General features: G+C 36.0%; 1 protein-coding gene across 1 annotated transcript in view; it reads right to left on the bottom strand.

The window, feature by feature from the left end:
- RFC1 (replication factor C subunit 1) overlaps positions 1–27,450 on the bottom strand; it is a 98,495-nt gene that overhangs the window by 52,439 nt on the left and 18,606 nt on the right. The window contains exons 2-4 of the mRNA XM_073237730.1: positions 24,148–24,276; positions 20,751–20,823; positions 19,035–19,157 (exon numbers count right to left, since the gene is read on the bottom strand). Of these exons, the coding sequence (XP_073093831.1) occupies positions 19,035–19,157; positions 20,751–20,823; positions 24,148–24,276 (325 nt within the window). The remainder of the gene's footprint in view (positions 1–19,034; positions 19,158–20,750; positions 20,824–24,147; positions 24,277–27,450) is intronic.

Here is a 27,450-nt window from a genome sequence, read left to right as displayed (position 1 = left end):
GCAAGACACATCTATATGCTGCTTACAAGAAACTCACCTGAAACCCAAAGACAAGCATAGACTAAAAGTCAAGGGATGGAAAAACATATTTCAGGCAAACAACAGCGAGAAGAAAGCAGGGGTTGCAGTACTAATATCAGACAAAATAGACTTCAAAACAAAGAAAGTAAGAAGAGATAAAGAAGGATACTACATAATGATAAAGGGCTCAGTCCAAAAGGAGGATATAACCATTCTAAATATATATGCACCCAATACAGGAGCACCAGCATTTGTGAAGCAAATACTAACAGAACTAAAGAGGGAAATAGACTGCAATCCATTCATTTTAGGAGACTTCAACACACCACTCACCCCAAAGGATAGATCCACCGGGCAGAAAATAAGTAAGGACACACAGGCACTGAACAACACACTAGAACAGATGGACCTAATAGACATCTATAGAACTCTACATCCAAAAACAACTGGATATACGTTCTTCTCAAGTGCACATGGAACATTCTCCAGAATAGACCACATACTACCTCACAAAAAGAGCCTCAGTAAACTCCAAAATATTGAAATTCTACCAACCAATTTTTCAGACCACAAAGGTATAAAAGTAGAAATAAATTCTACAAAGAAAACAAAAAGGCTCACAAACACATGGAGGCTTAACAACATGCTACTAAATAATCAATGGATCAATGAGCAAATCAAAATAGAGATCAAGGAATATATAGAAACAAATGATAACACCAACACTAAGCCCCAACTTCTGTGGGACGCAGCGAAAGCAGTCTTAAGATGAAAGTATATAGCAATCCAGGCACACTTGAAGAAGGAAGAACAATCTCAAATGAATAGTCTAACATCACAATTATCGAAACTGGAAAAAGAAGAACAAATGAGGCCTAAAGTCAGCAGAAGGAGGGACATAATAAAGATCAGAGAAGAAATAAACAAAATTGAGAAGAATAAAACAATAGCAAAAATCAACAAAACCAAGAACTGGTTCTTTGAGAAAATAAACAAAAATAGATAAGCCTCTAGCCAAACTTATTAAGAGAAAAAGAGAATCAACACAAATCAACATAATCAGAAATGAGAATGGAAAAATCACGACAGACCCCACAGAAATACAAAGAACTATTAAAGACTACTATGAAAACCTATATGCCAACAACCTAGAAACCTAGAAGAAATGGACAACTTCCTAGAAAAATACAACCTCCCAAGACTGACCAAGGAAGAAACACAAAAGTTAAACAAACCAATTACGAGCAAAGAAATTGAAATGGTAATCAAAAAACTACCCAAGAACAAAACCCCGGGGCCGGACGGATTTACCTCGGAATTTTATCAGACACACAGAGAAGACATAATACCCATTCTCCTTAAAGTGTTCCAAAAAATAGAAGAAGAGGGAATACTCCCAAACTCATTCTATGAAGCCAACATCACCCTAATACCAAAACCAGGCAAAGACCCCACCAAAAAAGAATATTACAGACCAATATCCCTGATGAATGTAGATGCAAAAATACTCAATAAAATATTAGCAAACAGAATTCAACAGTATATCAAAAGGATCATACACCATGACCAAGTGGGATTCATCCCAGGGATGCAAGGATGGTAGCACATTCGAAAATCCATCAACATCATCCACCACATCAACAAAAAGAAAGACAAAAACCACATGATCATCTCCATAGATGCTGAAAAAGCATTTGACAAAATTCAAAACCCATTCATGATAAAAACTCTCAGCAAAATGGGAATAGAGGGCAAGTACCTCAACATAATAAAGGCCATATATGATAAACCCACAGCCAGCATTATACTGAACAGCGAGAAGCTGAAAGCATTTCCTCTGAGATCGGGAACAAGACAGGGATGCCCACTCTCCCCACTGTTATTTAACATAGTACTGGAGGTCCTAGCCACGGCAATCAGACAAAACAAAGAAATACAAGGAATCCAGATTGGTAAAGAAGAAGTTAAACTGTCACTATTTGCAGATGATATGATACTGTACATAAAAAACCCTAAAGACTCCACTCCAAAACTACTAGAACTGATATCGGAATACAGCAAAGTTGCAGGATACAAAATTAACACACAGAAATCTGTAGCTTTCCTATACACTAACAACGAATCAATAGAAAGAGAAATCAGGAAAACAATTCCATTCACCATTGCATCAAAAAGAATAAAATACCTAGGAATAAACCTAACCCAAGAAGTGAAAGACTTATACTCTGAAAACTACAAGTCACTCTTAAGAGAAATTAAAGGGGACACTAATAAATGGAAACTCATCCCATGCTCATGGCTAGGAAGAATTAATATTGTCAAAATGGCCATCCTGCCCAGAGCAATACACAGATTTGATGCAATCCCTCTCAAATTACCAGCAACATTCTTCAATGAATTGGAACAAATAATTCAAAAATTCATATGGAAACACCAAAGACCCCAAATAGCCAAAGCAATCCTGAAAAAGAAGAATAAAGTAGGGGGGATCTCACTCCCCAACTTCAAGCTCTACTACAAAGTCATAGTAATCAAGACAATTTGGTACTGGCACAAGAACAGAGCCACAGACCAGTGGAACAGATTATAGAGACTCCAGAAATTAACCCAAACAAATATGGTCAATTAATATTTGATAAAGGAGCCATGGACATACAATGGCGAAATGACAGTCTCTTCAACAGATGGTGCTGGCAAAACTGGACAGCTACATGTAGGAGAATGAAACTGGACCATTGTCTAACCCCATATACAAAGGTAAACTCAAAATGGATCAAAGACCTGAATGTAAGTCATGAAACCATTAAACTCTTGGAAAAAAACATAGGCAAAAACCTCTTAGACATAAACATGAGTGACCTCTTCTTGAACATATCTCCCTGGGCAAGGGAAACAAAAGCAAAAATGAACAAGTGGGACTATATCAAGCTGAAAAGCTTCTGTACAGCAAGGGACACCATCAATAGAACAAAAAGATACCCTACAGTATGGGAGAATATATTCATAAATGACAGATCCAATAAAGGGTTGACATCCAAAATATATAAAGAGTTCACGTACCTCAACAAACAAAAAGCAAATAATTCAATTAAAAAATGGGCAGAGGAGCTGAACAGACAGTTCTCCAAAGAAGAAATTCAGATGGCCAACAGACACATGAAAAGATGCTCCACATGGCTTGTCATCAGAGAAATGCAAATTAAAACCACAATGAGATATCACCTCACACCAGTAAGGATAGCTGCCATCCAAAAGACAAACAACAACAAATGTTGGCGAGGCTGTGGAGAAAGGGGAACCCTCCTACACTGCTGGTGGGAATGTAAATTAGTTCAACCATTGTGGAAAGCAGTATGGAGGTTCATCAAAATGCTCAAAACAGACCTACCATTTGACCCAGGAATTCCACTCCTAGGAATTTACCCTAAGAACACAGCAATCAAGTTTGAGAAAGGCAGATGCACCCCTATGTTTATCGCAGCACTATTTACAATAGCCAAGAATTGGAAGCAACCTAAATGTCCATCGGTAGATGAATGGATAAAGAAGATGTGGTACATATACACAATGGAATACTACTCAGCCATAAGAAGTGGAAAAATCCAACCATTTGCAGCAACATGGATGGAGCTGGAGAGTATTATGCTCAGTGAAATAAGCCAAGCGGAGAAAGAGTAATACCAAATGATTTCACTCATCTGAGGAGTATAGGAACAAAGGAAAAACTGAAGGAACAAAACAGCAGCGGAATTACAGAACCCAAAAATGGACTAACAGGTACCAAAGGGAAAGGAACTGGGGAGGATGGGTGGGCAGGGAGGGATAAGGTGGGGGGAGAAGAAGGGGAGTATTAAGATTAGCATGCATGGGGGGGAGGGAGAAAGGGGAGGGTGGGCTGCACAACACAGAGAGGACAAGTAGTGACTCTACAACATTTTGCTAAGCTGATGGACAGTAACCGTAATGTGGTTGTTAGGGGGGACCTGATATAGGGGAGAGCATAGTAAACATAGTATTCTTCATGTAAGTATAGATTAAAAATTAAAAAAAAAAAGAAAGAAAGAGAGAGAGAGAGAAAGAAAAAGAGAAAGAGAGAGAGAGAGAAAGAGAGAGAGAAAAAAGAGAAAGAAGAGAGAAAGAGAGAGAGAGAGAGAGAAAGAGAGAGAGAGACAGAGAAAGAGAGAGAGAGAAAGAAGAAAGAAAGAAAGAAAGAAAGAAAGAAAGAAAGAAAGAAAGAAAGAAAGAAAGAAAGAAAGAGAGAGAGAGAAAGAGAGAGAAAGAAGAGAAAGAAGAGAGAAAGAGAGAGAGAGAGAGAGAAAGAGAGAGAGCGACAGAGAGAGAGAGAGAGAGAGAAAGAAGAAAGAAAGAAAGAAAGAAAGAGAAAGAAAGAAAGAAAGAAAGAAAGAAAGAAAGAAAGAGAAAGAAAGAAAGAAAGAAAGAAAGAAAGAAAGAAAGAAAGAGAAAGAAGCAAGGAAGGAAGGAAGGAAGGAACGAAGGAAGGAAGGAAGCAAGGAAGAAAGGAAGGAAGGAAGGAAGGAAGGAAGGAAGGAAGGAAGGAAGGAAGGAAGGAAGGAAGGAAGGAAGGAAGGAAGGAAGGAAGGAAGGAAGGAAGGAAGGAAGGAAGGAAGGAAGGAAGGAAGGAAGGAAGGAAAGAAAGAAAGAAAGAAAGAAAGAAAGAAAGAAAGAAAGAAAGAAAGAAAGAAAGAAAGAAAGAAAGAAAGAAAAGGGGGGATTACTCCTTGATAGGATAAAACTATTGGTAAACCAAAGATCAACACATGCTTTAAATATCCTTAATGTTGATCACTTAAAGGGTATCAGATGATCAGCTATGGAGATACTCTTTTCTGATAATATTCCTTTCTCTTAATAAAAAAAAAAAAAAAAAAGCAGTTACTGTGTGCTGACCTCCAGTGAGTTCTGCACAATGGTATAGAGGGCATGTCAAAGTGTGGGCAAAGGGTCTGCTTGTTTCTGTGCAGACGATCAAGGCCTAGCTTGGATACCCAGAAAATGAACTAAGATACGATATGAGGAGGAGCTTCCGGCATCAGCACTCTCTGGAGGACTTGTGCCGGGGGATGATCATCAAAAAGCCTCCACAGGGATCCGGATGATGCTGCGGTTGTGGCTGCATCCAGCCCACCGTCTCCTGGACTTGCCATAGGAATGAGGAGGGAGATGTCTAGGCTGGCATGTGCATACAGTGAGACAACGAATTTGACCGGATCTGTACTGTTGGAACAAAACCAGGAGTTGGGAGGGGTGCAAGGTGTAGCACTCCAAAATCTTATGACTATAGACTATCTACAGTTAAAAGAACATATGGGATGTGAACAGATCCCAGAAATGGGCTGCTTTGTCTGATTTTTCTCAGACTGTTCACGTACAGTTGAACAATATCCATCATATCATAGACAAATTTTCACAAATGCCTAGGGTGCCTAAATGGTTTTCTTGGCTTCACTGGAGATGGATGGTAATTATAGATTTGCTTTGTTTATGTCACCGTATTCCTATTATGTTAATATGTGTGTGCAAATTAGTTAGTAGTTTAAAATCTATACATACTTAAGGTATTCTACAAGAAGATTTGTCAAAGAAATAATCAATCCTCCCATGTTTCCTTCCATATGCTACATCTGTAGCTTTTCTTCTTTCTTCCTAATTACAACCCTTAAATAGAATTCGTGCCTCATATCGAATTTACCGAGTATCATAATTCCTCCAGGTGGTAAAGATACCTCGAGACAAGTGCTGGGCATAGAAGCCACAGGGCATAAATCTGCAAAGAAGTAAAAAGCTAACCTTTGCAAACAATATGGCTTCTCTCTCACTTACCAACTTTACATTTCCCTGTATGGCCCCGGAAGATGACTGATTAGCCAGAGACGGGTAAGATTCCTCAAGGGAGGAACAACCTAAGACAGGCACAGTCGCAGGGGGGCCATCAGGTGAGAATTTGGGGATCAACAGAGGTGAGGCTCAGAACCTCACCCCCCCCTGCTTTGAGAGAAATCTTCTGCATCCGTGGATGTTTTGCTGCCCTTGTCTAGCCTGGATTAATACCTAGTCCATAGGCACACATCTGATCATCTGATCATCTACATTTGCCCTCTTACAGCACTAAACTATGTTCTCTACCTTTATCTTGCATCTACCTACCACTTCAGCATTTTATTAAAAATAAAAATAATAATAATAATAAAGGGAGAAATGTGGGATCAACATATAAATCAAGTACAAAAATCAAACGAATATTCATACTTGACCTGATTGTTTACAGGTCATAATGCGTGATCAAAACCGAAAGTTTCTGTGATGAATGCCCTTGTACTGTTCACCATGTAAGAATTTATTCACTATGTAAGAATTCGTTCACCATGTAAGAACTTGTTCGTTATGCTTCAGAAGATTGGAGACTGACAAGAATTAGACTTGAGATGGATTAATGATTGTACATTGAGCATTGACCCCCCTATACTGAATTTTATTGTTGTTAACCATTTGATCAATAAATATGAGAGATGCCCTCTCAAAAAAAAAAAAATGGGTACAGAAGGCAAGTACCTCAACATAATAAAGGTCATATATGATAAACCCACAGCCAACATCATACTGAACACTGAAAAGCTGAAAGCTTGTCCTCTGGGATTGGGAACAAGACAGGGATGCCCACTCTCCCCACTGTTATTCAACATAATACTGGAGGTCTTAGCCACGGCAATTAGACAAAACAAAGAAATACACGGAATCCAGATTGGTAAAGAAGAAGTTGAACTGTCACTCTTTGAAGATGAAATGATATTGAACATAAAAAACCCTAAAGACTCCACTCCAAAACTACTGGAACTGATATCGGAATACAGCAAAGTTGCAGGATACAAAATTAACACACAGAAATCTGTAGCTTTCCTATACACTAACAATGAACAAATAGAAAGAGAAATCAGGAAAACGATTCTATTCACAATTGCATCAAAAAGAATAAAATACGCAACACAGAGAAGACAAGTAGTGATTTTAAAGCACCTTACTATGCTGATGGACAGTGACTGTGAAGGGGTATGTGGGAGGGGGACTTGGTGAAGAGGGGAGCCTAGTAAACATAATGTTATTCATGTAATTGTAGATTAGATACAAAAATTTAAAAAAAAAAAGAACAAAATACTTAGGAATAGACCTTACCAAGGAAGTGAAAGACCTATACCCTGAAAACTATAAGACACTCTTAAGAGAAATTAAAGAGGACACTAACAAATGGACACTCATCCCATGCTCTTGGCTAGGAAGAATTAATATCGTCAAAATGGCCATCCTGCCCAAAGCAATATACAGATTTGATGCAATCCCTATCAAATTATCAACAACATTCTTCAATGAACTAGAACAAGTAATTCAAAAATTCATATGGAATCACCAAAGACCCCGAATAGTCAAAGCAATCCTGAGAAGGAAAAATAAAGTTGGGGGGATCTCACTCCCCAACTTCACACTCTACTACAAAGCCACAGTAATCAAGACAGTTTGGTACTGGCACAAGAACAGAGCCACAGACCAGTGGAACAGAATAGAGACCCCAGATATTAACCCAAACATACATGGTCAATTAATATTTGATAAAGGAGCCATGGACATACAATGGGGAAATGACAGTCTCTTCAACAGATGGTGCTAGCAAAACTGGACAGCCACATGTAAGAGAATGAAACTGGATCACTGTCTAACCCCATATACAAAGGTAAACTCAAAATGGATCAAAGACCTGAATGTAAGTCATGAAACCATTAAACTCTTGGAAAAAAACATAGGCAAAAACCTCTTAGACATAAACATGAGTGACCTCTTCTTGAACATATCTCCCCGGGCAAGGGAAACAAAAGCAAAAATGAACAAGTGGGACTATATCAAGCTGAAAAGCTTCTGTACAGCAAGGGACACCATCAATAGAACAAAAAGATACCCTACAGTATGGGAGAATATATTCATAAATGACAGATCCAATAAAGGGTTGACATCCAAAATATATAAAGAGTTCACGTACCTCAACAAACAAAAAGCAAATAATTCAATTAAAAAATGGGCAGAGGAGCTGAACAGACAGTTCTCCAAAGAAGAAATTCAGATAGCCAACAGACACATGAAAAGATGCTCCACATGGCTTGTCATCAGAGAAATGCAAATTAAAACCACAATGAGATATCACCTCACACCAGTAAGGATCGCCACCATCCAAAAGACAAACAACAACAAATGTTGGCGAGGTTGTGAAGAAAGGGGAACCCTCCTACACTGCTGGTGGGAATGCAAATTAGTTCAACCATCGTGGAAAGCTGTATGGAGGTTCCTTAAAAAGCTCAAAATAGACATACCATTTGACCCAGGAATTCCACTTCTAGGAATTTCCCCTAAGAATGCAGCAGCCCAATTTCAAAAAGACAGATGCACCCCTATGTTTATTGCAGCACTATTTACAATAGCCAAGAAATGGAAGCAACCTAAGTGTCCATTAATAGATGAATGGATAAAGAAGAATGTGGTACATATATACAATGGAATATTATTCAGCCATAAGAAAACAAATCCTACCATTTACAACAACATGGATGGAGCTAGAGGATATTATGCTCAGTGAAATAAGCCAGGCGGAGAAAGACAAGTACCAAATGATTTCACTCATATGTGGAGTATAAGAACAAAAGAAAACTGAAGGAACAAAACAGCAGCAGAATCACAGAACCCAAGAAACGACTAACGGTTACCAAAGGGAAAGGGACTGGGCAGGAGGGGTGGGAAGGGAGGGATAAGGTCAGGGAAAAAGAAAGGGGGCATTACGATTAGCATGTATAATGTGGGAGGGGGGCATAGGGAGGGATGTGCAACACAGAGAAGACAAGTAGTGAGTCTACAGCATCTTACTACGCTGATGGACAGTGACTGTAATGGGGTTGGGTGGGGGGACTTGGTGAAGCGGGGAGTCTAGTAACCATAATGTTCTTCATGTAATGGTAGAATAATGATACTAAAATTAATTTTAAAAAAAGCAATGGAGTCATTAAAACCAAAACCAGGCAAAAACACCACAAAAAAGAAAATTACAGACCAGTATCCCTTATGAACATAGATGCAAAAATACTCAACAAAATATTGGCAAACTGAATTCAAAAATACATCAAAAAGAGCATCCATCATGATCAAGAAGGATTTATTTCAGGGATGCAAGGATGGTACAATATTTGAAAACCCATCAACATCATACATATCAACAGAAAGGAAAAAAATCACATGATCATCTCAATAGATGCTGAAAAAGCATTTGACAAAATTCAACATCCTTTCATGATGAAAACTCTCAACAAAATAGAGGGCAAGAAACTCAACATAATGAAGACCATACACAACAAACACACAGCCAACATCATACTTAACAACAGAAAACTGAAAGCTTTTCCTCTAAGATCAGGAACAAGACAAGGATGCCCACTCTACACACTTTTATACAACATAGTACTGGCGGTCCTAGCCATGGAAGTCAGACAACACAAAGAAATAAAAGGTATCCACATTGGTAAGGAGGAAATTAAACTGTCACTGTTTGCAGATGACATGACATTGTGCATAAAAAACCCTAAAGAGTCACTCATTGTGAAGTATAACAAAGCAAACCTGAAGAAACAAAACAGCAACAGATTCACAGACTCCAAGAGGGAACTAGTGGTACCAACTGGAGAAGGGGTGGGGAAGGTGGGTGAGGAGGGAAGGAGAAGGGGATCAAGGGGTATGATCAGAACACATAATGTAGGGGGGGCATAGGGAAGGCAGTATAGTACAGAGAAGACAAGTAGTGACTCTATAGCATCTTACTACACTGATGGACAGTGACTGTAATGGGAGTGTTGGAAGGAACTTGATAATATGGGTGAATGTAGTAACCACAATGTTGCTCATGAGAAACCTTCATAAGATTGAATATCAATGATACCTTAATAAAAAAAAAACCCTAAAGAATCCACCACAAAACTACTAGAACTAATAACTGCATTCAGCAAAGTTGCAGGATACAAAATTAATACACAGAAATCTGTGACATTCCTATATACTAACAATAAACTCACAGAAAGAGAAATCAGGAAAACAATTCCACTGACAGTTGCATCAAAAACAATAAAACACCTAGGAATAAAACTAACCAAGAAGGTGAAGAACCTATACTCCCAAAACTACAAGACACTCATGAGAGAAATTAAAGATGACACCAATAAACGGAAATACATCCCATGCTCACAGATAGGAAGAATTAAAATTGTCAAAATGGCCATCATGCCTAAAACAATCTACAGATTCAATGCAATCCCTATCAAAATTCCAACAGCATTCTTCAACAAACTAGAGCAAATAGTTCTAAAATTCATATGTAACCACAAAAGACACCAAATAGCCAAAGCAATCATGAGAAAGATGAATAAAGCTGGGGGGATTACATTCCCCGAATTCAAGCTCAACTACAAAGCCACAGTAATCAAGACAATTTGGTACTGGCACAAGAACAGACCCATAGATCAATGGAACAGAATAGAGAGCCCTGCTATAAACCTAAACATATACAGCCAATTCATATACAATAAAGGAGCCATGGATATACAATGGGCAAATGACAGCCTCTTCAACAACTGGTGTTGGCAAAACTGGACAGCTACACGTAAGAGAATGAAACTGGATTATAATCTAACTCCATAAACAGAAGTAAACTCAAAATGGATCAAAGACCTGACTGTAAGTCATGAAACCATAAAACTCTTAGAAGAAAACATAGGCAAAACTCTCTTGAATATAAACATGAGCAATTTTTTCCTGAATGCATCTCCTCAGGCAAGGGAAACAAAAGCAAAAATGAACAAATGGGACTTCATCAAACTAAAAAGCTTCTGTACAGCAAAGGATACCATCAGAACAAAAAGGCATCCTACAGTATGGGAGAATATATTTGTAAATGACACATCTGACAAGGGGTTAACATCCAAAATATATAAAGAACTCACACACTGAACACCTCAAAAGCAAATAACCTGATTAAAAAATGGGCAGAGGATATGAACAGACACTTCTCCAAAGAAGAAATTCAGATGGCCAACAGGCACATGGAAAGATGCTCCACACTGCTAATTATCAGGGAAATGCAAATTAAAACCACAATAAGATATCACCTCACACCAGTTAGAATGGCTAACATAGAAAAGACTAAGTACAAGAAATGCTGGCGAGGATGCAGACAAAGGGCAACCCTCCTACACTGTTGATGGGAATGTAAATTAGTTCAACCATTGTGGAAAGCAATATGGAGGTTCCTCAAAAAACTAAAAATAGAAATACCATTTGACCCAGGAATTCCACTCCTAGGAATTTACCCAAAGAAAACAAGATCTCAAATTCAAAAAGACATACGCACCTGCATGTTTATCACAGCACTATTTACAATAGTCAAGATATGGAAGCAATCTAAGTGTCCATCAGTAGATGAATGGATTAAAAAGAAGTGATACATATACACAATGGAAAATTATTCAGCCATAAGAAGAAAACAAATACTACCATTTCCAACAACATGGATGGAGCTAGAGGGTATTATGCTCAGTGAAATAAGCCAAGCAGAGAAAGACAAATACCAAATGATTTCACCCATTCGTGGAGTATAATAACGAAGCAAAACTGAAGGAGCAAAACAGCAGCAGATTCACAGACGCCAAGAAGGGACTAGCAGTTAACCAAAAGGGATGGGGATTGAGATGGGAGGGAGAAAGAAGGGGATTAAAGGGTATTACAATTAGCACACATAATGTAGGGGGGTCACAGGGAAGGCAGTATAGCACAGAGAAGACAAGTAGTGACTATAGCATCTTACTATGCTGATGGACAGTGACTGCAATGGGGTGTTTGGTGGAGGGGGGGACTTGATAATATAGGTGAATGTAATAAACACAATGTTGCTCATGTGAAACCTTTATAAGATATTGTATATCAATGATACCTTAACAAAACTTTTAAAAAAGCAAATGGAGTCAGTTACATTTTTTTTTTAAACTGTAATTTGTGAGGTTACTGAGGTATGTGAGTAATGATAAATAAGAGAAAAAAAGTACTGGCTTGTGTTGTGATGTTATCCACCACATATGTGCTGAATCCCCATTAGAGTAAAAGTAACAATTCATAGAAAGTCACAGCAGGTTTCAATCATTAACAAAAGGTAACACAGGAGGAGAATGTGGGACATTTTACTACTTTCTCTCCTCCTTCCTCCCTGACCTCACAGAAGAAGAAAAAGTGGTGGTGGTAGGTATGGACAACTGGTCACAGGTACACTACCCAGAACTTCTAACAATTCTAAGGCATGAAACAGGCGATAGAAGGTAACCTGAGTGGCCAGGTGAGTTAAGGGAGTGATTCAGTAATGCAATTCCCCACATTCATTCATATTCCACTTCTCCAAACAGGAGAGGAGGTAACAATGCTTGCCTCAGTATTAAAGTCAAGGATAAATTACCTGTGTATTATTTTGTTAGCACTTAATGACATTTTCATAACATAATTCTACTTCCTTGGCATTCTGGAATACAATTCTGCGTCTCTCACACAAGTGCCTGATAGCAAAATATGTGTCACTAGAACAAGTCTGCTAATTTTCAAGATGCTTCAGAACCTCAATAATCATTCCAGATTCTCTAGTGCTTCATAATCCCCTATATCCCCTTTTCAGTCCTCCTTCTCCATATGCCACTTAATTTTTTAGGGCCTCATAATGTGCATTATTCAAAAAGGACTGAAGAACAAACAAGGCAAAAATTTTTTTGAAAGCTTCTAGATCTTGTAAAGACGTTTGGTCAATGTGAATTTGTGAATTAAACTGCTAAAAGCAGTATCAGTGGCCTCTGAGTCATCATATAAACTGGAGTAAGTCCCTAAAGCTTAAAGAGGAGAAATGGAGTCCAAATCGTAGAAAAGAAAAAGGCAAATCGCCACCCACAGACCTATAGAAGAGGAAAAGTTTGATGACAATTCTGTGCAATAATATCAAGAGCAGGTCAAAAAGAGAGTATTCAACAGAAGCAGACAGAGTTGGAAACTAAGAATAAACTATGCTGGCCTAAGCTCTCAGTTACTCTGAGTTACAGGACTAGTACATGAGATGAATACTAGAAACAAACATATTGTCCAATACACTGCTGTACATACAGAGTTAACACATAGGTTTGTTGAATAAATAAATGATGTAATATAATTAAAGTATTGAATTTTAAAATAAAAAATAGATGATAGAATCAGGATACAAAAGCCTGGAGTCAGTATGTACTCTAACAAGATAAAAAAAGTAGTTTATTTCAGATAAAAATTTAATAAGGATAAATATAAAGCTCCCTTTCTCAACCTGAGAAATAGAAACAGCTGACAATAGAAGCATATGTTAAAAAAAATTATTAGTCATGTTTTTATTCATAAGGTTAATAAAAGTCAAAAGGAAAAGGAAAATGCTGGTGGTGGGAGACCCTCATAAAAGCACTGTGCCCAGATGCAGAAAGTGGAAGCCCCAGCCCCTCCCTCTATTCTTCATAATATAAGTGGATAAATGACATTCTTAACCTAAAGAAATACTACTCTCTTCTAAGTGATCATTTTCTTACTGTGAACTGCTCATTTATTGATAGTTAATTATACTACAAAGAAGCATAAACTAGTATGTTCACGTCAATAATCCAATCTCTAAAATAAGAATGTGAGAAAAAGTAAATGCACACTGTTAAAAGTGCTATGCAAAAGTGTAAAAGAATGAGATAAGGATCTTTCGAAAGAACAGAGACAGAGACTAAGGGAGGGACAAAGTGGTGGCAAGGAGGGGAAGGAAGGGAGGGAGGGAGTCAAAGACAGTTATGAAAAAGCAAGCTGCAAAAATTTCACAATAAAATGCCACTCAAATAAATACATGTGTGTGTGTGTGTATATATATATATATATATATATATATATATACATATATATATATATATATATACATATATGTGTGTATCACAGCTATGCAAGGTAAAAGGGAAGGATACGGGAATGAAAAACATTTTTATCTGAAGTTTCTTTTCCAGTAAGAATGTGTTAATATGTTACTTAGGTAATTTTAAATAATATTAATCTAAGTTTAACTCAACTTAGTTTCTTTTACAGAGCCTTAGTACACTAATCAATTCCTGAACAGTATAATCAAAGAAATGTTAATACACAGTTCTTAGCTTCCTTTCACTTCAAGAAAATTTTCTGTCTCAGTCACTCTGTATTTCCCTGAAAACATCTAAGAAGAGCTCTCTATCCTATACAGAATCTATTCTTATTTGTCTGGTACACAAAACTCTGTCCTTAAAAATTAGCAGAAAGAACATTACACATACATCCCCAGTAATAATTTCTGCTGCTATTTTCCTAAGCCACAGGTCACTGATAGTACATAGTAACCTAAAGAACACCACATTCCCAATGTTTTCCCATTTAAAATCTTGAAAATAATTATAATTTCAGAAGCACTAACTGCCTCTGGAATTACGTGCTCAATAAAAATTACCAGTCATAATTCTCAAAACAGGGAAAACCCCCACCATTTTTGACCAAACACCAGCCCCTGATGAAACTGCATAATAAAAGGTCATCTTTGCCAAACAAAACTCAAGGTCTCTCACTTCATTAAACAGCTAAAAGTAAATATATTTACCCAGTAAAACAAGTATTTGGGTTTTTACCAACCTACAAGAACATTTTACTAGAGTCAATGGTTAGCTATGAAGATATTTATAAGCAACTTTTCCCCTTTCCTGTAATTTAGGAGATTAATGTAGTTGAAATACTTTAAAAATCAATAAGCCAAGACAAATTTAATCAAACAGAGCGATGATGAAAAAACCATGTTATGGAGCTAAATGGCAGGCTTGAAGATCTGTATAATAATATAGCCTAAAGAATTGTAAAATAATATAAGCAAAAGCTCTCGAAGTAGGTTGTTTTTATAAAATTAAGGTTATTTCCTAAATATTCTATCATTTATAAAACACTGTGCAACAGGAATAAAATACAAGCTACATGTGTAGTTTAAAATTTTTCTCATAACCACATTAAAAAAGAACAGATGAAGTTAATTTGAATAATACATTTTATTTCACCCAATATACCTAAATCACTATCATTTCAACATGTAATCAATACTAAAAAATTTAAGATAAGTTACTCTTCTCTGACACTAAGTCTTTGAAATCTGCTTTATACTTACAATACTCAGTTTGAGCTAATCATATTTCCAGTGCTCAACAGCCATGTATTTCCCTAGTAATTCCCTAGACTGACCTCCTGGACAAAGCAAATCTACAACTTAAATGGGTCAAATACAGTTTCTAAATTTCTAAAGCAGTTTCATAATCAGCAGAAAGCCCTAAGTACTTAAACAAAAGCAAAATGTCTTTAGCATAGTCTTTAAAGGCAGATGTAAATATACAATAAAGTTGAAATATAAAAATAACAGTTAATACTTATTGCACATTTATTACGTGCCAGACTCTATTTTAAGAGCTTTTCAAGCAATATCTCATTTGACATTGCAAAAGCTTCTGACAAATGAGGAAACAAAGACACAGGAAGGTAAATGAAGGTTTTACTCAGGCAGTCTAACTCAGAAGCTCATGGTTTTCAACACTACACCTGCTATACTGCAAGAAAAATACAAAAACACAGAAACAAAGGTTGGATGACAAAGGATAAAATATGGAATAATGAAGCAAAAATTGTTCCTTCTGGAACTAACAGGTGTTTAAAACTGAATCTTGTCATGTAATCCTTTTCCACAAGAAGCTATAATCATCAAATAAACAACACAATTTTAGATTAAATTTTTAAACTATTATTACCACAAATATTTTACTTAACCTCATTATACTTGTATATTTACAATGTGAGTATTTCTTCATGACCCAGTATTGAAAAATTATAGCTTCAGTTTTTTAAAAAGTAAAGAATTATTTTAAGGTCAAGAATTTTCCAGTTAATTCATTAATTTTAAAAAGTCACATTTTTTCTTTTTTGAAACTCATTGAAGTTCTGATTTTATCATGCTAATTTTACTGTGGGCTTCTTTCCAACAGTCTCATTCTTTCAGGGAGGGAAGAAAAAGGGCTTATCTTCCTCCCATTCACCTATCATTTCAGGGAATAAAAAAATATGAGAAGACAAAACAGGAGAGAAAAGAGCTAGCTTCTTTTCTACATCTCAATTCTAAGAAAAAAAAAGTACTATGTAATACTGAGCATATTAGATGGTTGCATTGTACCCCAAAGTTTTAGCTAAAGCAAGGGGACAATGTTCACTTTAACATGTACATGCCATTGGCAGAATGACATAAACACTGCTAGTGTTCACAAAAAGTTCAAATAAAATGCTATGTATCTCTTCAGAAAATAACATTCAAAAAGACCCGATCTGAAATAAACAATTCCGTGTTAAAGAAAAGCTGTATCAGAGCTTAAATTATCTGACTCTTCTGTGTACCTAAACTAACAAGATAACGATAGCCAACTGATCCACAGGTGAAGGCCATCACTGTCTGCACACTAACTTTGACGTTTTCAGGTTGTCACTGGAAAGCTTGATCACACCACCTTCAGTTACATAATAAACCTATCATCACACTGTTTTTAGCTTCCCTCCCACAAATTCAAAACTTCACAAAGGTGGCCAGATCCAAGAGGGGGGTCTCCTGAAGAGTGAATTTGCACAATGTGCCTGAACAGATATTTAGCAATAGAACAAAAAGGTTAAAGAGTCAATCTACCTCCTGCCATAGCAAAGAAATACCTCAGCTTACCAAAAATTTTACAGAAAATGTTTACATCACTTACATTTTGTCTTTGAACACTGGAACAACTCTATTAAATCAATGTCTCCAAGAACCTACAAAGCTCATCTGCAGACTTCTTTTGTCTTTCTTTTTTTCCTTTTGACTGCCTATTATGTTTCAGGCATTGGGTCTTGGTCCTTTTACATGCATCATCCCATTAAGCTTTTCCAACAAGCCAATTCAATTAGTGTTCCTGCTTTACAGAAAGGGAGACAGGTCACTGAGCTTTAGCCCAAAGTCCCACAGCTGTTAGATGGGAACCAAGGATGTGTACCCTCCAGACAGGGCTTCCAACCTTGCAGTCTCAGGTTTCTTCTACAAAGCAAGGGCCTTCCAGTTCCACCCCCTGCTTACTGACCAAATTATCTATGAATACCTTCATACTCTCAAGTAACAGCCCACACGTGTAAGCAAAGTTTTATATTTACTTGTATCTCTGAAAACCTTGGCTTTTATCTGCATACTCCAATTACATTAAAATCTTAAAAGGTGAACTGTACAGTATGTGAATTACATCTTAATAAAACTGTTACTTTAAAAGCAAAAAAAACTTTAATCATGCTAGTGTCATCAACTCTCCAATTATCCTAATAACAATAGACCATGGCATGGCTGAATGAAGCCCACACATAATCAGAAAACCTAATCTGTAACTCATCTCTCAAAATGTTCATACATCAGTCTCACTACTGCTAGCTTTCTAAGATTCTCATTACTTCACTCCTCGATTACCATAAATGCCTCTTGACATCCCTAGTTATGGTTTCCCTATGCTCCATCTTACTCTGAATACTAAGAATCTAACAATCACCCTTCAATACCATTTTCATCATTCCACAACTCTGTTCAAGAACTTTAATGGCTCCATTTTCCCTGCTACGTTAAATCTAAATTAATGCATCTGGCTGTCAAGGTCTTCCCTAATTCTACTTCCCACTACTTCTCATCACATGGGCAAGCCATCACTTCAGTATCCTATGAACTTCAGAATTCTATAAACATAAGCTTGTGCTGGACACTGAGCCTTAAATAGTCCCATCCCCAACCTGACATGTTCTTCCCCTCCATCACCTGCTCACTCTTCAAGGGCAACACCAAATCTAGCCACTCCATCATGCCCTCTCCCTGACTGTTGCATACTGTGGCCTCAGGCCAGTCCACTACTTCGGAGTCTTCAGTCATCTTTTGTAATCTCCAGCACCTAATATCTGGGATGTAAAAGACATCCACTAAATGTCTATGGAATATAAATTGTTACATGCTGTGCCAAAACAGTTATGCAGCTTTTACCCTGTCTCTTCAAACCAAGTATATTCACTTCACTAGGAGTACAAAAGGCAGAGGGCTATTTCCGAGGTTGTCCTCAATATGAATAAACCAGTGAGGTATCAGATGCTCTCATGACACCTTCAAACGTTTCTATATAGGACTCAACAGGCTCTGTGAATTTAAAGATTAATACAGCTGACCTTTTATTCCTATTATGATCTCCACTAGGAGCTAAAAATAGGTGGAACCAAAATGTCTGTCCAAAACAACCATCTGAGTTTTCTCCCCTAAAATGACCATATAATTCAGGGTGACTCACCTTTAAAGATTACTATCTATGAAACAATTATTTATATCATGAAATCTTAAGAATAGTGCACAATTATTTATAAATGTCTTTTGCTTTTTGACCACTCAAAACAGATTAAGCAAATAAACGTAAGTACAAAACAATTACTTTTTTAAAAAAACCAATGCTAAAATCATTAGTGTCTCCATAGAATATAAGGAATTCAGGTCAGATCTGTGCTAGATTATAATCACAAATGTGAATAATCATTGTACAGTTTTAACTTCAGCATGCAAGATAAAAAAATTACATTAAAAAAATTTTTTTAAACAACCCAATAATATTCCCCTGCAACTGGCCCTTAACACACATAAAATGCCAAAGATGATGACAGCCTTCCCCTGACAATTATTCAACAAAGCAAAATAGGGAAGACAAATTCAACTCAAAGTGAAGGAGGTACATTTAGACACCAATGAGAAGCTCAAGAATATAACACACACTGCTTCTCTATAAAACAATACATATATTCAGTACCCTTACCTGTTTCTGAAATGTATGTAACAGGATCCTGGCGTAGAATTTTACCAGGTTTAGAAGACAATGGCAATTTTTCTGCTTGCTTTTTGGCATTTTTCACCTGCACTGTCTCCTCAGATTCTGAATCTGTACATGAGAAGAAAATAAAACAGCTCTGGAAAACAAATAATACGACACAGTATGTATTTAAGGTGGTTATTTTCAACCAATTTCTCAAGGCCCTTTTCAAGGACAACCCCTTTTGCAAATTCTCATAGATTACTTCTATCCAGTGTTAAATCTTTTCTCTTGTTTCTGTAACAAATCTCCACAAAATTAACGGCTTAAAATAATACAAATGTATTATCATATAGTTCTGAAGGTGAGAAATCCAGTATGGGTCTCACTGGGCTAAAATTGATGTCAGTTTGGCTGTGACCCTTTCTGGATACTCCAGGGAAGAATCCATCTCCTTGCCTTTTCCAGTGTCTAGTGACTGCTCGCACTCTCCTGGCCCCCTTCCTCCACCTCTAAAGCAGCAACATCAGGCAAAGTCCTTCTCATGCTGTCATCTCTCTGGTCCTCTGACCTGTCACAGTGAAAAATCTCTCTCACTCTTCTTTCACTTTCCTCTTCCTTGTGACTACATTATTGGGCCCACCTGAATAATCCAGGATAGTCCCCCTATATTAAGGTCATCTAATTATCAATCTTCTGGCCACCTACACCTTTCATTTCCTGTTGTCATGTAACCTAACATATCCATAGGTTATAGGAACTAGGGCATGGACATATTGGGGGCCATTATTCAGTCTACTACACACCTAATCACTCAGAGCACTTAAATACAAATCAAGACAAAGAGAAAGTATCTAGTATAGTCCCTGGTATGAAATAAGTTTCATAAACTTTGGTATCGTTCGTCTTCCTCTGCACCGTGCATTTATAAATTCTGTCTCATACTGTTCTAAATTGTGTCAAACAATTAAATTTCCAGTTTCCCAAAAGATGCAAACGCCTAGGGAATGAGGTTATGTACTTATTTCAAATTCCTCACAGTATAAAGCATTAAAAAACTCACAATAAACATTCAAGTACTTGCAGAACTGAGTCAGAAAATTTGCTATCACTGTCAAATCCTGACAATCTATAAATGTTTCCTTAGATTATATTTTTAATTTTAAGAATTCAAACCAGATGGATCTTCTCCACAAAAGCAAAACCTAAAACTTTCAGATTTCTACCATTATTTTAACATAGTATAAAAGGCATGCACAAAAGAATTAAAAGTATATCCAAAGAAAAGCTCTTAAATTATTTGTTCCTTTCTAAATGCAACAAAAAAGGACCAGACCAAAAGCAAAAGTTAAATTCTAGGTTTTTGTTTCTAAAGCAATATTTAAGGCACTATCTTTCAAATTCAGTTTCAAAAAACCTCAGCTGGAAGAGAATATGACTATTTCAAAAAACAAATATACATAATCAAAGTAAGTTTGAGACATGCTACTTACACTGTATCCTCCTCTGAACAGATCTTTAATACATTAATATGCTTAGGCTATGATCAATTTTACAGTATAATGAAAATGTTTTCAATTTGATTTGGGCACAGAGTTCTCTCCTCAGACATCTATTAACATCACAAAGAGCTGTGTGTCTCAGAACATCAGTGTGGAAAACACTGTTCAAAGGGATATAAAATAATTTTCAAAATTTAAAGCTCCTCAGAAGAAGTCTTACCTGAATCATAGATGATCCTCTTTTTCTTATTTGGTTGCTTCTGTTTGGAGTCATCTTTACAAGAACTATTTACCTATGAACATCACAGTATAATTAGAACATGAAGAGGTCTATGTAACTTAGCCATTTTTCCTCATTATCTTGAGCTCAGTGATTTGCAACCAGGGGGAATTTAACCCACCAGGGCACATTTTTGCTTGTCCTAACTTAGAGCTGGGGGTGTTACTGGTGTCTAATAGGTAGACCAGGGATGCTACTAAACATCTTCTACAATGCACACAACAGCCCTCCACAACAAAGAATTATCCAGCCCAAAATGTCAATAATGTCCTAATTAATTAGGCTGTAGAATAGGCCAGACCAATCATCAAAAAGACAAAAAGATAACAAACGCTGGTACAGATGTGAAGAAAAGGGAATGAATCCTTGTGCACTGTTGGTGGGATTGTAAATTGGTGCAGCCACTAATGAAAACAGCTGGTGATTCCTCAAAAAATTAAAAATAGAACTACCATATGACCCAGCAATTCCATTCTGGGAAATACATCCAAAGGAAATGAAAACACTAACTCAAAAAGAGACCTGCCCTCTCATGTTCACTGTAACATTATTTGCAAGAGCCAAGACACAGAAACAACCTAAATGTCCATCAATGGATAAATGGATGAAGTTGTGGTATATACAACAGAGTATTATTTAGCCACAAAAAATGAGGAAATCCTATCATTTCCAACAACACGGCTGGACCTTAAAGGGATTATGCTAAGTGAAAATAAGTCAGACAAAGAAAGACAAATACTATATAATCTCATACGTGGAATCTAAAAACAACAACAACAAAAGCCCCACCAAATTCATAGAGACCAGATTTGTTGTTACCAAAGGTGGCAGGAGTGCAGGAAGGGGAAGGTGGTCAAAGCTACAAACTTCCAGTTGACAGATACGTTCTAGGGATACAATGCACAATATGATGTCTATAGCTAACACTGCTATATGATATATAGGCAAGTTGCAAGAGAGTAGATCCTAAGAGTTCTCATAAAAGGAAAAGTATTTTTTCTTTTTTATTTTAGCTATATGAGATAACAGATGTTAACTAAACCTGTTGTGGTTATCTTTTCAAAACAGATGTATCATATTGTACACCTTCATATTGTACACCTCAAACTTATATAGTGATTGTTTGTTTGTCAATTATTTCTCAAAAAAAAGAACAGGCCAGACAATAATTGTATCAGATGGAAAAGAAAGAATTATAGGAAAAGCTGTATTATTATTCAGCACCACTTACAACACTAACCTATATACAACAAAGAATAAAAGGATGTCATGTTATAGGCAAGTGCTTCCTGAAAACAAAAGAGAAAGAAATAAAGGCTGAGGAGTTATGAGACCACTAGTACCAAATGCCTACTAGAAAACTAAATAAAACCAAGGCAAAAGGTATTATTTGTATTTTTTAATTATGTCACATTTCTAACATAATCAAAAGGTATTATTAATATTTTGCAGTTATACATCACACTTTAAACATACTCAAATTTTCCCAAGAAGTATCAAGAAAGCAAACAGCAAAAAAACTCAGTGTAATCAATTATAAGGTATAAACATATACCTATCCATTATATTAAAACTTCAGAAACATACAAACAAGTAGCTTGTAACAAAAAGAGATGAATGAACCATTGTAATTCAAAAATATCACTGGACTAGAAGACAAGAGTTAGAAACGACAATAACTCAAAAGTAAGAGAAGAGTATCCCACATGGAGGAAAGACTATGTAAGAACACAAGAAGGTAGCTATCTTCAAGCCAGAAAGAGAGCTCTCAAAGAAACTGAATTGTATGGCACCTTAATCATAGACTTCTTGTCTTCAGAACTGTAAGAAAATTAATTTCTGTTGTTTAAACCATCCAGCCTATAGTATGCTGTTATGGTAGCCCAAACTGACTAATACATGAGCCACAGACTCAAGAAAAAGGGTATTTAATAGAGACCAATTCTAATATAACCCTGATGCTAGAATTAACAGATAAGAATTTTAAAGCAGCTATCATAGTAACACTGAAGATCATAAAGGGAAAAAACAAAAACTATGAAAAGGAACCAAATGGAAATTCTAGAACCGAAAAATACAATATTTAAAATATTCACTAAACAGGGTCAACAGCAAACTGGAGATAAGACAGAAGAGTCAATGAACTTTAAGATAGTAACAGAGAAACTATCCAGTCTCAAGTGCAGATGAAAAAAGAAAAACAAAAATGAACAAGCTTCAATGATCTGTGAGACTATCACAACTTTAACATGTTTATAATTGGAATCCCCAAAATGCAGAGTTAATTAAGCAAAATATAGTTGAAGAAATAATGGCAAAAATCCCCAACTTTGATAAAAGGTATGTATACTGATACAAGCAGCACAGAAAACCCTGAACATGATAAAAACAAAAAATCATACCCAGGCATATCACACTCAAAGCTAAAAACAAAAGATAAAGAGAAAAATCTGTAATGCAGCACGAGAAAAACACATTACATACAAAAGAAAACAAAATGAATGACTGCTAGTATCTCACCAAGAAAAATGGAGGCCAAAAGACAGTGGAACATCTTTAAAGTGCTGAAACAAAAAACTGTCACCAAAATTCCATATCCAGCAAAATCATCCTTCAAGAATGATGACAAAGACATTTTTAGATAAAAACTTACAAAATTCATTGTCAGCAGACCTACACTACAAGAAATGCTAAAGAAAATTCCTCACATTTAAAGAAAATATTCGATGGAAATTCAGATAGACCCAGAAATATAAATGATCAACTTTTCCCTTTCAATTTCTTTAATAAAACACATGTCCCTTTGGAACAAAATTATTACACTGAGTTTGGAATACTGATGTATGTAGATGTAATACATATGACAACTAAGACATAAACGCTGGGATGGTGGTAAAGAGGCCTGTAGAATTGCAAAATTCTTAAATTTTACATAGACTGTAACAGTACTAACTGAGATTCATTATTGTGGCCATTGCCTGCTTTCCACAGTAAAGTTGTATCTTAATTTCTTTGAGGCCCAAGGAGGACAGGGAGAAAATAAAATTTTCCTCCAAAGCCATCCCTTGCCAGAAGTACACTATTCACCTGGGGCTCATGTCTCTATGACCAAATTTTGGTCTTAAAACTGTAAAGCTTTCCTTCTCTACTTCAGGAAAACACCAAGCTATGAACATAGTAAGATATACTTATTAGAAGTGAGAAGCACCTTATTACTTTTTTCCCCTCTTCTAAATGAGTTGAAACTATATTTACTCGAGGCTCCCAATATATCAAGTCTAGGAACTGAGTTGATTTAACCTTTTATACAATTCAGAATTATACCTGTAAAACTGACCTTGATTTCCTTTATTCCTTTCTTTGTTTTTAAAGTTTCTTCAGCAGACTTTGTTTTCTCATTCTTCTTTACTGAGTCACTTACAAGGTTCTTTCCACTAGGTATAGCCCCAAAGAATTTCCGAATATCCTAAAAGCAAACAAGGAAATTCATAAACAGTAACTAGACAAAATATAATTTTAACTGTCAAAAGGAACACACACTGGCTTAGCCTCAGTAATTTCTTCATATCAAGACAGTTCAGTGTGTGCAACAGTATTGTTTTTATATGCAGTTCAATGTGTGCAACAGTATTATTTTTATATGCAAAAGTTAACTGGCAAAATTACCTAAGGTAAAAATAATTTGCCTAATGAAAAGTAATATTAATTCCCAGAATCTGGCCCAAAATGGCAAAAATAAGTAAATGAAATTTTTGTTAACAACAGCTAAAAAACAATTACTAAGGAGGCAAGGAACAAGTACTTACTGATCATGCATGCACATACTCACCCCATCATCCCAGGCACAGTAGGAAAGAAAATAAAAATTGAAGATACATCTTTGCCCTATAATCAATCCTTGCCCATGAGATGTACATGAGAGAATAACATGACTCTTGATAATTTAAGACCTTTATAACTAAGAACCTTAACATTATTTTCCTTTATATTTCCTCAAACACTGAAATAAAAACATTTAAAACTTATTACAATATTCTCTTTAATTATTCTACCCTATGTTAAACTGTGGAGTTCAAATTAATCATACTGAAACAGTTACAATATTTTCACAATTTATAATGTAATTTATTCTTAAAATCACTTTTCTTATCCATTGCATGTGCATTCTTCCCTACGTTCTGAGATTTTAGCTCTGAAGGAACTATGGTATAAAGAAAAGGGAATAGACCTTAGAATCAGAAAGCCCTGGTTTGAATCTCTGATCTAGTGATTTCTATCAGTGTGACCTTGAGCAAGTTACTCTAATTTAATCTGTTTCTTCATTAGTAAAGCAGGACTAATACTACCTACTCTTTATTAAGATTAATTATGCATCTATCACAATTTTGCCTCAATAAAAACTTTCCTTTCCCTTCATTTATGAACTATTATCCCTTCACATCACTGAAACATCTCAATTTACAATCATCTGACTCACAGGCAAGGTTGTAAGGAAGACAGAATAGTGAGAACTTAGGATCCACATTCCAAAGAATTGGGTTCAAGAGCTTATGTTTATAAGCCTGAGTTTTCAATAATTTTAACTGTTCCAACCTCTCTCCTTGTTGTGGTGAGGAAAATACCTGTTAAAAGTATTTTGTGAAGTGTCAAAAGTTAACTATTATTTCCTAGTTCCTAACAGTCATTGTCATACTCTTAAAATGTCAAAACAAGTATGTTAACGCACACACAAATAGCTTTGTACTGAAGCCAATAAACAAAATAGATAAATGAGGTACACAGACATATTAAAATTTTTTAAGAGATTAAAGACTACCCTGATTTGATACCCTCTTCTGTAAATTTCTTAATATAGAAAAGTCACAAATTCATCCTCTTAAGACCAAAGTCAAAAAAATAAAGTTTACAGAATGGATACTTCTGCTATGAACTGAGACATTTGTGCCTGATGCTAAAGAAGAGATGGACAATAAACAAAGCCACAGTCTTCCCATAGTTTGCAAAGAATTGCGTTTGTGGCTGACAACTACTAATTCTATTGCTTCTGGCGGAAATGAGTTTTACAGCAGAGTTTCACTTTGAAATTACCAAGTGATTCTGGTTGTTTCAAAACACACACAGTGCATGTGCACCATGTAAATACCAAAACTGAATATTAAGAATCAGGTTAAGGTGAGTGGTGGTTTTCAGTCTGTATTAGGACCGTAAATGCTCAAGATCCCCAGGAAAAGAAAAACAAAACATAACTCAGGAAATGGAATTGTTGCTAACATTGAGCTCTCTGATTTTTATACCTCATTGACACTCCTCAATATTGTTACACCATCTTTCTTTCCTAAGTGGTTCTTTCTAGCCACATCCTCTTTCATTTACTTTACTTCCCCTTTACCCTACTCCCTGACACTTCCCATGCCATTAAAGTCTGATGGCAAAACATAAACTACAGAAATCTAAATCAATATACACTAAAAGCCTAAATATTTAGAAAATAATTTTTATCAGAATGAAAGCTAATCTACTCACACTTTTTAACATTATCTCCAACATGAGCAGTCAGCCATATTGTGTTGAGGCAAAGGTCACCAATTTGGCCTTAATTTATGGTGCTACTTCACCTTACTCCTCAATTAACATTCCCTGTCTAGTAATTCAAGGTCTTTAAAGATTTTGTGAAATGAAGAAGAACAAGTCTAGTGGCTAACCATGCTCCCAAATAATGGATTTAAACATCACTCTTACCTGCATGGAGTAATTCTACTGAGTATATGAGTAGAAAAAGGAACACAATTTTAAGTTTACTTTTATAATCATGGCAAAGGGAAGGCCTTCTAAGCAGAACATTAAGGCTAGAAACCATCCATAAAGACAGATTTGACTACATAAAAATAAAAAAAGATGCCATGAACAAGTTAAAATACAAGCAACTAACTTGAAAATATCTACAACATGTTATATATAAAAAGGTTCCTACAAATCAATAACAGATAACCAAGTAGAAAAATAAAAGCTACTAGTAGGCAAAGCATAAAAGAAACATAAATAACCAAGAAACATAAAAAGATGCCCAACTTCCCAAATAGTAAATAAATTCCGATTATTTTTCTCAAGTATTAAAAGGTCGATATTGCCCAGATATGTCAAAGATGTGGGGAAACATGCTCACATACTACACTGCTCATAAAAGGAAAAACTGTTACAGACTTTCTGGAGGACTATCAGAAATACTTATCTAAATTTTAAATGTGCAAACCCTTTGTCCCAGGATTTCCATTTCTAAAAGAAATAAAGGTATTTTTTTATTTAGGGGAACTAAAAGAGAATAATTAACTCCCCTTACCTCTTCAACAGTTACTAATTGAACAAGCAGGTCAGTTCAAATAAGGCAAAGATACAGGCAAAAATCATATCAAAGTCAAAACAAAGCACACACAGCTAATAAAAACAAGTTTTTCATGCTTTTACTTGTAGCTACTAGATACAGATTTATCTCTTTGGATGATTCTATGAGGTAAATAGGGCAAACAGAATGATCAATTTCCATTTATAAATGAGGAAGTGGAATTAAGTCAGAAAAACACAGGCTTTTTGTCAGTTTTACCATTTACTAAAGGACACCTGGGATGACTTACTTAACTTCTCT

This window comes from Manis javanica, chromosome 5 (genome assembly GCF_040802235.1).
Source record: "Manis javanica isolate MJ-LG chromosome 5, MJ_LKY, whole genome shotgun sequence".
Classification (NCBI taxonomy): Eukaryota; Metazoa; Chordata; class Mammalia; order Pholidota; family Manidae; genus Manis; species Manis javanica.
Note: the sequence above shows the minus strand (reverse complement) of the source record. Positions and strands in the feature narration are given on the sequence as shown.